This window comes from Bos taurus, chromosome 3, assembly GCF_002263795.3.
Source record: "Bos taurus isolate L1 Dominette 01449 registration number 42190680 breed Hereford chromosome 3, ARS-UCD2.0, whole genome shotgun sequence".
NCBI lineage: Eukaryota > Metazoa > Chordata > Mammalia > Artiodactyla > Bovidae > Bos > Bos taurus.
In genome coordinates, this window is record NC_037330.1 from 84,386,895 (window position 1) to 84,402,284 (window position 15,390).

At 38.7% G+C, this 15,390-nt stretch overlaps 1 protein-coding gene across 9 annotated transcripts in view; it reads right to left on the reverse strand.

Annotated features, from left to right (window-relative positions):
* NFIA (nuclear factor I A) overlaps window positions 1–15,390 on the reverse strand; it is a 427,392-nt gene that overhangs the window by 189,751 nt on the left and 222,251 nt on the right. For 8 of the 9 annotated variants that reach the window (XM_059884867.1, XM_015465326.3, XM_024989708.2 and 5 more), the window contains one exon: window positions 9,249–9,314. The exons of the other annotated variant lie outside the window; for it this stretch is intronic. In XM_059884867.1, the coding sequence (XP_059740850.1) occupies window positions 9,249–9,314 (66 nt within the window). The remainder of the gene's footprint in view (window positions 1–9,248; window positions 9,315–15,390) is intronic. 9 annotated transcript variants of the gene reach the window in all.

A 15,390-nucleotide genomic window follows, 5' to 3' on the forward strand; every position in this document is an offset into this window, starting at 1 on the left:
TTTTTATTTGCTAAATCTAGCAACAATTGGGAGGAAAAAATATCAAGCTTCGTGGTCATGGACTTGAGACCTGAGGATTTACAATCTAAACAGAGTCCTGAGATAAGGGTTAAACTGCAGCCCCACAGATTTAGATCTCCATTAAATTAAAAAAAAAAAAAAAAAAGAATTGTTTGCATGAGAGTGTATGTGAAGCCAAATATCCTATGCAAGTGACTCTTTTTTCAGTAACATATGCATAAGGGAAAACCTTTCAGGATACTAAAAGATACTGCCATGGCAGACGACAGTCTCCTTTGACAATGCTATGAATTAGGCCTTTTTGCTTTGTTCACCACTCAACATTAAGTATCTAACACAGCGCAAGGGCTCAGGGCATAGCCACCACAGCAAGTAATGAATGGATTTGGTATGTGCGTTCCTTTGTCAAGCATATTATAGTTCATCAAAGATTTGCTGTGTCTTTCCCTGGCCAACAAAGTTCAACATAATTTGGCTTCCTGCTAGCCCTGCTGCCAACTGCTCTTCTTTCACTGATGTACCACAAGCCACCCTAACCCTGACTGTTCCTCCCACATGCCTCTGGGTCTTTCCATTTCTGTTCCCTCTTTCTAGAAGAGAAGTCCCAAATATCTGCATAGTCCTCATCTTTACTATCATCAAGTCTTAGCTCAAAAGTCAACAGGTCAAAAAGGCCTTCCCTGACTACCTTCTGTAAAATAGTGCCCTATACTCCACTGTTGAGCCCTTGTGTGTGCATGCGTGCTAAGTCACTTCAGTCCTGTCCAACTCTGTAGCCCCCCAGGCTCCTCTGTCCATGGGATTCTCCAGACAAAAATACAGGAGTGGATTGCCATGCTTTCCTCCAGGTGATCTTCCCGACCCAGGGATGGAACCATATCGCTTGTCTCCTGCACTGGCAGGGGGTTCTTTACCTCTAGTGTCACCTAGAAAGCCCCGTTTTTCTTTATCTAGCTTTGTTTTTCTTCATAATATTTAACATCACTTGTTACATTATGTGTGTTTTCTTCCAGCAGAGATGTTATCTGTTTTACTCAGTCAATCTGGTTCTGAGAATACATCTGATAAATATTTGCTGAAAGGATGAATGCAGCCTTTTTCCCCTTACTAGATTACCAGGTCCTCCAGAACAGGAAGTCTGATCCATCCCTGTTGTCCCTCAGTGCATCTAGTATATAGTCCAATGTACCCCGCAGACTCTTAATAACTATCTCGGCTCCCAGGTGGCTCAGTGGTAAAGAATCTGCCTGCCAATGCAGGAAACAAAAGAGATACAGATTCGATCCCTGGGTTGGCAAGATCCCCTGGAAAAGGGAATGGCAACTCACTCCAATATTCTTGCCTGGAGAATCCCATGGACAGAGGAGCCTGATTGGCAGCATTCCATGGGGTCACAAAGAGTTGGACATGACTGAGTGACTGAGCAAGCAGATGACTTATAAGAAAATTGAGGTGCAGGTCTTTAAGTGGCTTGGACAACTGATTTCTCCTTAGCAGATGCTCGGTGTCACGCTTATAATGGCAGCTCTCCTTTGCTAATCCCACCTATTCAGAAACTGTGATTTGGCTTCTATTTGTTCATCTCTTGAGTTTACAAATTCAGCTTGCTGAGAAGCTCTCTGGTTGCAAAATACCTACAGAGATCTAAGAAAACACTGACTTTCCTTCATGGAGAGATTGTTGGAAATCTATTCCTGTTTTGCTAGGATTCACCACCACATCCTTTATACTTTTCTCTTTGGATTCGCCATATGATGCCTGTGGCTAAGGCATATGAGACTCCCCTGTTCACTTTGGGTTAAAATCAACCAAGTATAGAACTTAACAATTGAGAAGGGGCAGAGTAATCTGCTGTAAATACTACCCCTCCCCCCACCTCGATTTGCGATTTGCACTATCCCAGTAGATTTCCTTAACAAGGCAATGCCAAGGGAACAGAGTTGCCTGGAGCTGAGTGAAACCTGAAGAAGAGAAAAAGAATGAGGAAGCTGGAGAGGGAAAAGGTGCCAAAAGTCCTTGTGGCCACATGAATTTTTCTAGCAGACAACTAATCAATCTGGATTAGTGGCTCCAAATCCCCAAATAAATTATTTATATTGCATTCAGTTTACTAATATGATCCACAAATGGATAATTCTTTCCCCAAAATGATATACAGGATTTAAATCAACAAATTCACCCTCAAGTGTCAAATCAGACCCTATTGTGTGTGGCAAAGAGAGCTTATACACTATTCCTGACCCAAACTAGCCTCCCTGATAATTCACCACGTGGATTTTTCAGTGACAGAGAGAGGTACATGAAAGCGACCATTGGGAGTGCACTGCAGGTCCTTCTGAGAAGATCTGCCAAAGGTTCTATCAGGGCCTGTCCAGGGAAAAACCCAGGGAGCAGAGAGCAGTGCAGATGGCGCCACCACTGACCACCGGGCGCACCATCCTCCACAGCTTCTCCACGTCACTGTGATTTGATGGCGGCCCCTCATTTGATTTCTTTTCTGAGCCCAATTCAAATATGAACAGCATTGCTTCCAGTTTTGAGAATCGAGATCTATGGATATATTTACACAATCCCATATAAATTATAGACAAACACTTAAAATCACTTTTCTATTTGATGTTTCTATTCTGTTACATCCAAACGGTTGTTTCTCCTGGACCACGAGTCATGGACACAGAACAAATTTGAGGAACAGAAAGACACCCCTTTATGTCTTCTCTCCTCTATACAGTTTGTGCGTGAGGGACTGGTTGGGGGAACGGGGTTGCGGGGGGTGGGGGTAGGGAGGGCTGTGTCTGGAAGAGACCACCCAGCCAGTCCTTTTCAGAATTTGGAAATCAGGGGAATAGGAGTCTAATCCATTCCTTATTTTGGCTACTAGCCAACCACTTGAAGTCTGTTCACCTAGTTAACCTGTATATGTAGATAATAAAATACCCTTAATGTGAGAAGTAAACGACTTTTTTAAAATGACAAATTTCCTCCGCCTCTTTTCAGTTGAAAAGGCTCTTTTACTACCCTGGATCCTGTGGTAAATAAAGCTTGGAGTACTCTATACTGTGTTAAGCCTGTAGGGGAAGCCTCCAGTCTCACCTGGTACCTCATCTTTCCAAATGCAAGATTCAAGAATTTACTTTGTTTGGAGGCATTTCTAAAGAGCCCCTGCAAACCATGATGGATCACATTTGCTAACAATATTTAAGAAAGCACAATTCACCTGGCCTCAGACTGACATTTTAGATTAAACCAAATTCTAGTTCCCCAGTCTCTAAAACAAGATAGACTAGCTCCATCTCATTGCTGAAAATTCATCAGTCAGAATTTAATTACACAGATCTGGAAACCAGAAGGCATTTAGGTTTTAATGTTTCCCTGAGTTGGGACCTTTACAATATTTAGAATATTGATCATTACTGTTATTGCTGCTATTTTGGTGGTCACTCTACTGTGTCTGTCCCTGCAGGGTTTTTGGAAAGAACACTGTTGAGAATAACTGTTGCTAGGTAATTGTAAAAGAAAGTCATGCAAATTATGAAATATTGACAAGCTTTATTTACAAGTCAATGGTGCTAGAGTGCTCCTGCTTTCCCAATAAAATGTTAACTGTTCAGCTGTGCACTGCCTTCAAAATTCCTAAAATGACACAACTAAAATGACCAATAATCAAAATAGTTCCTGAAACAGCAGTCCATTCAGTAGCAAGAAACAATTCTTAACATTTAGAATTACGAATTTTATTTTACCTTCCAACTATGTACTAATATTATATATCATACTGCAATATATCTCCCATATATTTGAGGAAGTAATGAGAAAAAAATGAAAGTGGAAGGCCTGAACTTTGTAATGAAAATATTATCAGATAAAAGAATGTTTGTCCAAAAAAGAAATATAAATTTATATTTCTTAGCTCACCACCAAGTTACAGAGTTAATCCTGCATACAAATCTTAAGTCAGGAAGTCAATATCCTTGGAAGTTATTTCGTAAGTACTGAAATAATCAAAATACAGAAATGAGTTACTAATGAAAGTGAAAGTGAAGTCGCTCAGTGGTGTTCGATTCTTTGGGACTCCATGGACGGTAGCCTACCAGGCTCCACCGCCCATGGGATTTTCCAGGTAAGAATACTGGAGTCGGGTGCCATTTCCTTCTCCAGGGGATCTTCCCGACCCAGGGATCGAACGCAGGTCCCCTGCATTGCAGACAGATGCTTTACCGTCTGAGCCACCAGGGAAGCCCACCAATGAAATACTAACAGTTGAGATTCCCTGTTCATCTAGCAACACTTAGCAACAATACCTAGTTTGGTGATACAAGATAGGAAGGACATAAACAAAGATGCTGAACATGAACACGAGATCCAACCAATACTCCAGGGTGATTTTTGAACTGGCAGATAGAGCTGGAAATTTTCAAAATCTGAGGCAAACATCATGATTAATGGCTTTCCACTGATGGCAAGTGGCCCACCTGAGAGTTGATGCCACCAACACACATGCAACTACCAGGTAGATAAGGAAGAGCCAACATGATTAAACCTAAAGAAAATTATCTAAATACCAACTCTGATTTCCTGCTATAAATATCACATTTTTAAAACCACTAAGATGAGATTATTATTATTTTAGCAGCTTGTACAAGTGATGAGAGATAGTAAACAGGAAAAACAAACTCCAATCAAATACATGTGACACAGCTTTTCTTCTTCTGGCACAGGAACTGTACGTGGTCTTCTCTGGTTTTAGTTAAGGGTACGTGCACAGGGAGTCCCCACTGGGGGTGTGCTTTCAGAGTGCCAGGGCTGGACGACGCTCTTCCCTCAGTCACTGCCTCAGTGTGGCCCCACGGAAGTGTGCCTGGAATTAAGCAGGAGGGCTATCACATGAGCCTCTCCCTCATCAATGCATGACCCGATGCCACACAGAACGCAAGCTATGGAGGACTGTTCACAGGCCCTGTAAATACCGAGGAAGCACTGCAAGTATTCTGTGCCACAGATACTCTTTTTAACAGTAGCCAAAGTACCTCCTGGGAATTCACAAAGGTGGTATGAGTAGATCTTCTAAGTCACAGTCTAACAGATAAGGCTTTAAACCTTCAGGAGCTCTTGAAAAACCAGAAAGGGGATTTCTGTAATATGCAAAAGGATTAAATGAATGATAACAGTTAGGCTGAAAACTTGGTCAGATTCCATTCTTTATGGTCATCAACTATAAACGAACAGGATGGTATTTCATATCTTTGATCACACCTGCTCATTAGGGTGGGGTGAGGGTGGAGTTACAACTTGATCTACTCTGTCCATTAGAATAGCCCCGAGCTTTGGCTTCCCAGCACTATTAGTCATATCTGTGTATGTATGTCCGTTTGTCATACATGTACAACTATACAACTTTTCCCCACAACCAAATTACATTTCAACTTCTTCAGGGTTTTTATTTTTTCTTAAAAACCTCTTGGTAAATCAACAGTGAGCAAATACTCAAAAACTATGTACCACTGCAGAACTTTCCCCCATTCTCAAATTAGATTTTCAACTTCTCCAGGGTTTTTTTTTTTTTTTTTTTTCCCTTGATAAATCAATAACAAGCAAATACTCAAAAACTATTTGGGGACAATGACAGTTTATTTGTCTACCTATTAATTTTAATAAATACTAGGTATGTGTCATGTTCAAAGCATCCGAAATTGGTCATGAATTCCGTCCATCAACAGCTTATAGTTTTTAATAAGTGAGATTCTATTTGGTTTGTGCAAAGGAAAAATTCAGCCCAAATTGAAGACATCTAAGTGAAGTCCCTTCTTTCTAGAATAACCTTCTTGGGCATTCATTCTGAAGGCCCTAGCAATTCTGCATCACTTCTGTAGTTCTCAACTCCTGAGAGGGAAACAGAATATGAAGAATAGAACTAAACAACAAAATAGATATGCCACTATAGGGATTATGGACAGGTTTAAGAGACTTAAACCTGACATTTCAGAACAGGGTAGGTATCTACAGAAGATGTCTCTATAGAGTCTTGGTTTATTGCTGACACTCTTCCTCTTTCTACTCCAAGTCTCCCAGCTTGTTTCCTTTTGAATATGTGTATCTCATTACAGATCTGAGCTTTAGCTGGAGAGTCCTGATGGTTATCTTTGAGTGCTTACTATGAACCCACATTATGCTGTTTCACAGGCATATTCTCATTTTGTTACTCAGGAGTTAGGGTCTTTTAGTGTTCCTATTTTACTGATAAGAAGACTGAGATTGGGGCGACACCTTACTCAAAGTCCCCCAGCCTTCGTTTCATTTGAACTCAGGCCTGTTTGACTCTAGAGGTGGAGTTCTGAATCATTACATTATACCAGTGTTGAGTTTCAGTGATTCTGACATTTTATCTCTGGGTTTCAGATAATTCCTTCAAAATTCCCATGTAATACTCTAATTGGACAAAGATTTGTTTTCTTTTACAGTTGAGTCTTAAGGGAGTACAAGAAAAGAAAGCAAAAATTCTGTAGAAATAAAGAGACTAGTTGGGCAGGGAAGAAACAGCTGCATCCACTTTAGGTAAAGTTACATGGCCTAGTTTATGGTTTTGGATGAAACAGCATGTTACCATTTGTCTATTCATTCTCCATGGTTTACTAGGAAAATACCATTCGTTTCCCATTACCTTTCTCTTCAAGAGCTAGGATAAAAAGAATACTATTTCCCCTCGAATATATACATAAAGAAGGAATAATGAGTTCCCACTTTATTTGAAGATCAGAGTCTGTCACTTCTTCATCCACCAAGATTTCAAAAGTCCTTTAAGAGTTTTGTTGATACATTTATGAGTGTTCTCTTCTTAAAAATGAAACAAACAAACAAACAAAAACCTTTCAGGAACTCATCTTCCATAATCTGGGGTAATGAAATGAAAGAAGACTTGATCAAAGCAGCCCCAGAAAGTCATCTAATGCATGTAAATACCTAGTCCAGAAATCTTCATTTATTTTCCTTCAGGGATTATACATTTAAAAAAGAGGGAAAAAATAATTTTTTCCTCAAATAACTTTATCTGAGATTGACAAAAGGCAGAAAGAGGAAACCCAAGAGGCTGGTGTTCCTCTAGTCTGAACTCCAGTTGGAACTGTCTAAGACGAAGCAACATCTCTTTCTCTGAAATAAATAGAAATTTGAAACACAGGAATTTATTATTTTCTCTCCTGGATATTACCACTTTCTTTCTTTGAACTCACATGATCCTTCCCAAATGGTCCTGTGAACCCTGAGGTGGCACCAAGTGATCTGCGGTTAACAATGAACTTGGCCAGTCTCTCCTCGTCTTTGGCCGAAAAATTCGGGCTCAATCCTGGTTGCTTTTTGGAATGGGAAATGCACAATATCGGTATTACAGCAGCTCCAGAAAGGCATGCCAGGCCTCTCATGCTCTCAATTTATATTTGCATGTGAACAGCTTGCCGGCCATTTTATGAAGACAGATGAACCGCAGGCCTGCGAGAGGGGCAGCCAGACCCAAACACGAGCGCCACACACCCCAGCAGCCCACCAGTTCTCAACAGTGAAAATAAAACGAGTACCTCTGGACACAACTTCAAGCCGATTATACATAAATATATTATATGTAAAAAAGAGACATATAAGCATCACCTATAAGTCAAGCGGGAAATAAAGAGTGAAACTAGTCTATAAATATCACTCTTTAAAATGTCAACAAAAAATAAGATGTAGCTGTTTATGACACTGAAAACAAGCCTTCAGAGGTCTCTTTCTCTCTCTCTTTTTTAATGCCTGCTGTGAAAAGACAACTTTGATACGTAAAATACCACCAAAATACCAGGATGAGGAGAGGAATAGCAAGACAGTGCATATTTAATATGGGAGCCCAGCAACAATGTAGAGAATTTCTGAGGCTTGGGAAATGAACAAATCCTGACAAATCAGTGATAGGCTATTCAAAGTGATAAAATCAATCCTCCACCCCACAACACTGACATAATTCAGTTTACTTATCTATTCCAAAAGATCGGGTGGAGATCAAAACAGAAAAATAGAACAACAAAAATAAGACAGTCAGGAGGAATGAGGTCATTTTAAGTAAGTGAAAAACAAAGTATGGCTGGATTATACTAACTAGAAAAATAATACAAGGAATACTGAACAACAGCCAACTTTTATTTAGTGTAAAGTCCTATGAAAGATACTATTGTGAGCATGTTATATATATTATCTTATTTAATTCTTCAACATGTCAGTAATATTATTACTGTACCACTTCAAAGAAGAAATAAATCAGTACTCTGTGAGGGTAAATAACCTATTCAAAATTACAAAGGAAAGAAAGAACAGAGGTAGAATTTAAACACAGGTCTGACACCACCGCCTGAGCTTTTAGCCACGGTGCCATATTCCCTCCGAAGGTCCTTCATGGTCAAGTCACCATTAGAGGCTTCAGCTCTTTCATCAAGGAACAGCACTATGGAATTTTATGAGATTATATCCATGAAAGTGGGAAATACAGTGTTTAGCATGTGATGAGTACCACTAGGTCACTCCTCAGTTTTTACTGAAACTGATGGTTTTACTCAAATTCTAACCTATGATAACTGTTTTCATCCTTGGACATATATACTACACACTTAGTATTTTAGTGGATACTATTATATTCATATATAAAGTGTGTATTCTAGGTAATCAAGTTCCTGCAGTACACAGCTTATACATTTATGCAATTGACACATTGTATACTGTCATGTACCCTTACTGTTTTAGACAACTTAAAGTGAAAATCTTTCAAAGGCAGACATCATTTTCTCACAGTAACTTTTTAGCAGAAGCAAAAATCTTCCAAAAGGCCTCAAAAATACTTGTTAGTCAATAAACTTAAACCATCGTGAAGAAGATCATGCGTCACTTGCCACATTAAAAGGAACTGAAATAAAAAGGCATTGGCTCCTCACTTATGCTGTAAATGACACTGATCAGGTAAATCAACCCTGCCTCAAACAGTAACCAACTTTCTTGGGAATGAAGGTTCTTAAGAGTACCCTGATAGAGTTTGTGGCTGAGGGGAAGGGTTTGGGGCTGTTAGAGTGACCCAGAAAATTCCTTAAGTTCTCAAAGACTGTTCCTACTGTGTGGGCCACCCACTCAGGCAGACCTTGAAATCCTCCTACTTGGTTGGCTGCTGGCTACCATGGACTCTCAGAACAGCAACCAGAGTCCCAAACTAAACTTACCATTTTCTGGCTGGTCCTTAATGTCAGCATCACTTGGCTGGCTGGGACTTTCAGATTGACTTGAATCTGAAAAACATAAAAATACGGCCAAAAATTACAGGGTCTGTGAAAGAAAAGTGGATCAGAGGTGGCAGACTTTCTCAAAAGGTTCAGCCCGTAAACCAGGAGTGAGAACATTACAGAGGTGACGTGATGATCAAAAAAGGAAGAAAGAAAAGACAGGGGGAGAAGGGCGGCAGCCGCAGCAGCCCATGCCTTCAGAGAGGACTCTCGGTTCTGTTTACACCTCCGGCAGCACTTGGCTTGCACCAGATCATAACTTAAAACTCTTCAGAAACCATCCTCCTACACAGAGACCCTTTCCAAACTGCTCTTCTCCATTATTTATACACTAGAGTCTGATAAAGACTTCATCCTTCATTACACACATCTGAAGCTTGATTCAGAACATAATAAAGTGTCAAAACATATTTTGAAGCTGGTATATAAAAGCAACCCAAACAACAGAAACAAGTTCTGTTGATATTTAGCTCTGTATTACAGCAACAGACTATGCAGGCTAACACCATTAAATACTAGAATCCTAATACTCCAGCGCCTTTACTTAAAATAACAGGATCACTCAAAGACATCTTTCTAAAAGGTACACATCTCCCCCCACTTTATGAGTTTTCTTTTCCTTTTGTACCGATGCATCTGGGAGATCCTAAAGGGCTTGTGAGCAAAAACAGGTTCTTGCACACCTTTATTGAATCGCATCTATTTTTTATTTTACTGATAAAAATACAACCATTTTTAAACTAAAAATTTAATCCAATCAATTTAACTTCTAAATGAGACCATTTAAAATAAAGTAACATTTAATTTTAAGATGAGCTAAACAAGTTAGACCAAAAACTTTCACAGAATTAGAAGTAAGCATACTTATGATACATTTTCTTGGGGAAAGAAAAAAAAAGTCAGGCAAACTATTTCAAGTAGAGAGTTTTTTATGTAAAGCATTTTTCTGAGACTTGAAACAGTATATAACATTCTCGAAAAACAAACCAAAAATTTTCTAGAAAAATCTCTGTATCTATGGAAAGCCTGGATCTGCACTTTACCTTGACTTCACAGGGTTAGAACGGGCTATCTGGAATCTGACCACATTTTAGCAAGAAGTTCAATGCAAGATCAAAAGGTCATGACACTTGACTGTGATTAAATTGAAAATATTACTTCTATTTAACCAATAGAGTTACAGCTTTAGCATTCTCTTTCTTGGAGATACTGCACAGAGAAGCAGTGCGACTAGCGACCCTAGGTCGAGAAGCACTGATTTATTACTGTAAGAAAGACTCCCTGCTTTTAGGCAAATGAAGATTTTAATTATTGGAAAGTACTTTTTTTTAAACGTCTACTTAAAAACTTTTCGATGCGCTTAACCTGGTGCATAGAGCAAAAATTCTAGATTGATTCAAAGGTTCAAATGTGAAAATCTGAATTTTTATTTAAGTCTGGCAAAGTGATAGCTTTTTATCATAATGTAACAATAGCCACAGTGAAGACACACACCAAAAGTATTACAGTATTTCTCAAAAAACTTTAGAGAAATTCTTCAGAATGAACCACAGAGTTAAATACAAAGTCTGCACTGAAAATTGGAATATAAATTTATATGCGATCACATTTGAAATTTTAACTCAATTAATATTACATTTATAGCAAGTGATTTTAAAATATGGCATGATTACCTTCTCTTTTTCTAAGGGAGTATTCTGTAACTTTGCAATTAAAAATTATAAATTAAACATTCTTATAAGCAATTCAACATGTTTTAGGAGAAAGGCATACCTTCATTATTTGTGTACTGGAAATTTTTAAACCATTAATAGCCACAATTGAAATCAGAGAAAATATCTAAGTTTGTCTTAGGGAAAGTTAAAATTCTTCTTGATCATGTGCCAATATAGATACCTAAAATTTTGCCAAACAGAACACTGTCTTTGGAATAAGACTAGTAAACTTAACTTTCTATCTGATAGCTTAGCCGATGTTCTTTTTCTTGGTGTATTAATATCTTTATGACCAATCACTTCTTTGCGAACAAAAGGAAAAATATTTTTTATCTCAATTAATTTAAATATACCATAGCCAACTACTTTTCTGAATTTTATCTATCAATATTAAGGCAAAAAAAAAATGAAAGATCCAAACAACTGTCTTAATACTAAAAGCAGACTTTTTTGCTCTTTGAAATTTTTTTTTACATTTGTCACCCTGTATTTATAGGAAGATAGCATAATTACAGAAAACATGAATAGCAACAAAAGATGGCAATAGATACATTCAAAGAAAGTTTACAATTCCAAGCCACAGAAAAAGAAGCAAGTAAACAGCAACCGACTGAGCGGCAGGGAAACAGCTCAGAGTTGGTCTGAAAGGCGCCACAGCACTCTTGTGAAAGCTCAGCTACCAACACTGGAGGAGGCACCTAGCCAAACTGAAAACGGAATTTAATTTCCCAGTTTTATTCAAAAGCTGGGGATACTGTTCTCCACCGGAGGACTGCATACTAAAATACACCATCCTGGTAACAGACAGGAAAAGCCAAAGATCTACAAGAAAAGTTAAATGATCTTAAAACTTAATTATTTTCTACCATGGGCCATTTAATGCCATTTCTTTTTTGAACCAACAAGGAACAAAATTACCCAGTCCTGGTGCAATTCTTGCTGAGGACGGATGGGCTCTTTCTTTGGTATTACAAAAGGTCAGCGATGCTGTTATGTATGGGGCCAACCAGGTGACCAGAATTATAATTTCTACCCATACATAATTGATACAAAGGAAAGATCTCTTTCTTAAGTATTTGCATTAAAACACTATTATGAAAGCAAAAAATTAATTCAATTTTCTCTTGTGCATAGTTGGTAGAGACCTGTCAGAAGCCAAAGTAACTTCACATCTTACTTTTGGGGACAATTATCACATGGCCTTTTGATTCCCACCACCTGAAATAATTAGAGGCCCACAAAAAAATTCACCTGCATAGAATTGGGTGCCTTTCTTGTATCTGAGTCCCCCATGGCAGCAACTTTCTCTGGTTTCCTGGTTGAAAGCCAGAAGATTTGTATATTACAATGAAGAGAATATTATTTAAAATGTGTTTAAATGATGGAGTTGGAAATGCTATTGGGAGGAAGTACATTAGGGTTATCAATTTTTCTCCCCATCCAGGGATTTGTTTTTTGTTTAAGGAACCTTAGACTTCAACCTAACCTTGAAAAGCAATTTTTCTTTTGGTTTCTAAAAAATTTATGAGCAGAAATTTAAACCTAAAATAGACATGGTTTTCATATAGGAGGCTGGATTGAGACCTCTTAATTGAACTGCTAGTCATCTATCTATGCATTTTTATGGCGCTTAGAGCTATACTGCTGGAGTACTCAGACAAAGATATTTCACTATCAATATAATCACTTGGGAAAGGAATAAAATAAATCCTAGTGCCAACACACTAGCCTGAGCTTCCATAAGCTTGTGCAGTGCAGGAACAAAATCTTGTACTGGATTTACTACTTATGCACGGGTCCAGGCCCCCTCCCCTCATTCTGCTCCCCTTCAACTTGGAACCTCAAGAGAATACTCCTCTTGGGATGGTGAAGAGTGACCAATACAGGTCAGTAGGGTAAAACTGATTGGGCAAAAATACAGACATCACTTCCATGTATTTTCTGTTCTCCAGGCAGGAAGCAAAGATGAAATGCTGTTAAATCTTCCTTGTGCCCAACCCAGAATTAAACTTTTCCTCTCTCCTCGGCCATATATTTCTTACCGTGTGACTTACACTATGCTGCACTAAGGTACTTTTCAGTGATCTCACATGAGAATCAGAACTCCGTGAGAAAAGAATTCCTTTCTTATTCTAGTCTTAGGTCCAGTACCTTCTAAGAGTACCTGGCCCAGCCAAGGATTTGATAACCACAGAACTAAAAGGATGAATTTTCACTTGTTCAGCCTTCTAGGGCTGAACCACTGCCAGTGACTGAAAATACACTAAGTTTACACCTAAAAGCTGACTGGGACTTATAAAATGGAAAAGGAGGGCAGAAAAGGTCTTTATTTCTGCTTGATGTCCCCCTTCGTGGGACCTGGCAAGGGAGAGGCACATCCCTCTGGCTCATGGCTGGGAAATCTTGCACGGCATTTAGAAGTTACAGACAATCACCTCCTCTGATCCCCTGGCCGACACATGGCAAGAGGCTTCTCAGAATAATAAGAGCTGAGGACAGTGTCTGACACATGAAAGGCCCCCAGAAATGTGTGCAGGCTAAAATGATGGATGGCAGAAATAGTTCACACATTCAAAAAATCCAAAGATAAGAGAAAGCAGCCATATTCTGAGGCCCAAAGAGGACCTCAAAATCCTAACAACTGCTGTTGTGAATAGCTGATAAAAGAAGGGCAGCCATGCAGTGGTGGGGAGCACTTCCCACCCTGAAACAAACAAGTGTAATTCCTATTCAGTCAACATGAAATCAACAAAAGTCTCCAGACCCCAAAAGTACAAATCCAGGTTCCACTGGAAAAGTAATTTTGCTTAAGTTCAAGCTCCCTACATGCATACTGATTTGTCTAAAGACGAAGCTTGAAAAGGCTTTGTTAGAGTTTTGTGTCCGGTTTTAAATCTCCCAAATTAAAAGGTGATACGAAGAAGAAATGAGAAGGCATCCAGAAACAAAAATGAGTTAGTCAAGTCAAAGAAAGAAAGTGAAAATGCCGCCAGAAAGAAATGGAGTTGTTGTTTATAGTGTGAAAAAGGAAAGGCAAAGTCAGGAATGAATCCTTTCCCCCAACAAAACGAAGCGTTAGGAATGCTTCTGGAGTAAAAGAAAATAAGGAATAGGGTGATTATATTCTGAATATAATAAACAGTTACCCTCTAGGATTGTGGCCCTGAAAGATTTTCAAAATTTAGGTAGGCTTTTTTTTTTTTTCCTTACAGAGGTTTGGAAAGATGAGTAGTTTGCAAAAGAGTCAAACCAAAGAATCCAAGATTCATTTTTTCTACATCCATGATGTTACAGAAATCTATTTCTGATTGGTAATCTAAGGCTTAGAACTACTCTATTTTGATCGTTCAGTACCATAAGACGTTTATTACAGTAAGGAAATCTAGAAAAATGGTTATAATAGATGCATTTTGCTTATCAGTCTTACAGCTGCAGTTATAAAAGAAGTGTTATTGTAACACTTTATAACCTTTAGGAATATTGTCTATTTTTTTCCAGTATCACCATGGCCTTAAAGACAGAGGTGTGAGGAAATATTTTAAAAATCTTTATTTGAGAATGTAGACTGTCACTGCACAGTTGCACATATGTATATACAATCTGCAGCTTACGAGTAAACACTGATGAATACAATACTATCCGCTAAATATAACATTATCCATCACAGTCTGGCAAAGAACAAACAGAATTTTGTAATACCATCATTAAATCTAGACCACCAAAAATCTTCAACTACCACCAGCATTTTCAGAGAATGGATATAAATCTTTTAAGCTCAGTAAACAACCAAACCAATATTTAATGGCAATTAATGTATACAACTGTGGTCCACTTAATGAAAAATGAATATACAATAACCTGTTTTTTAAAAAAAAAACAAATTATGAGATGAGTCACACCATAAAAGTTTTCTTATCTTTTAAAATGGAAATACTCCACGGTTCTTTAAATGGGAAGTCTTAACTGTATTTAAAATACAAAATTTGGCCTGTGTAACTCTCCCAGTGAGCTAGAACTGCATTGTTATGATAATCATAGTAATCAAGGGATGCACAGCAAATCCTTCTCCACCAGAAGGGAGGTAGAGACGGGACAGAGGGAAAGCCCTCATTCCAAAAGGACCAGGCTAGTTTGCGCACGTTTGTCCCTGAATCCTCTAATCCGGATTCGGATGGAGCAGGAAGGCTGTGTTCACGCAGCAGCGACTTGGAAGGGCTCCACCAGACCACCCCAGGGGCTGCCAGCTGCTCAGGAGATTCACCCCCTCACCACTTCCGGGTATGGCATTTTCAGGGTTGGGATTAAAAGTGTTACATAATCTAGATGACTACAAATTTCCTTCTTGAAATTATTTTTTTTTAACGTCT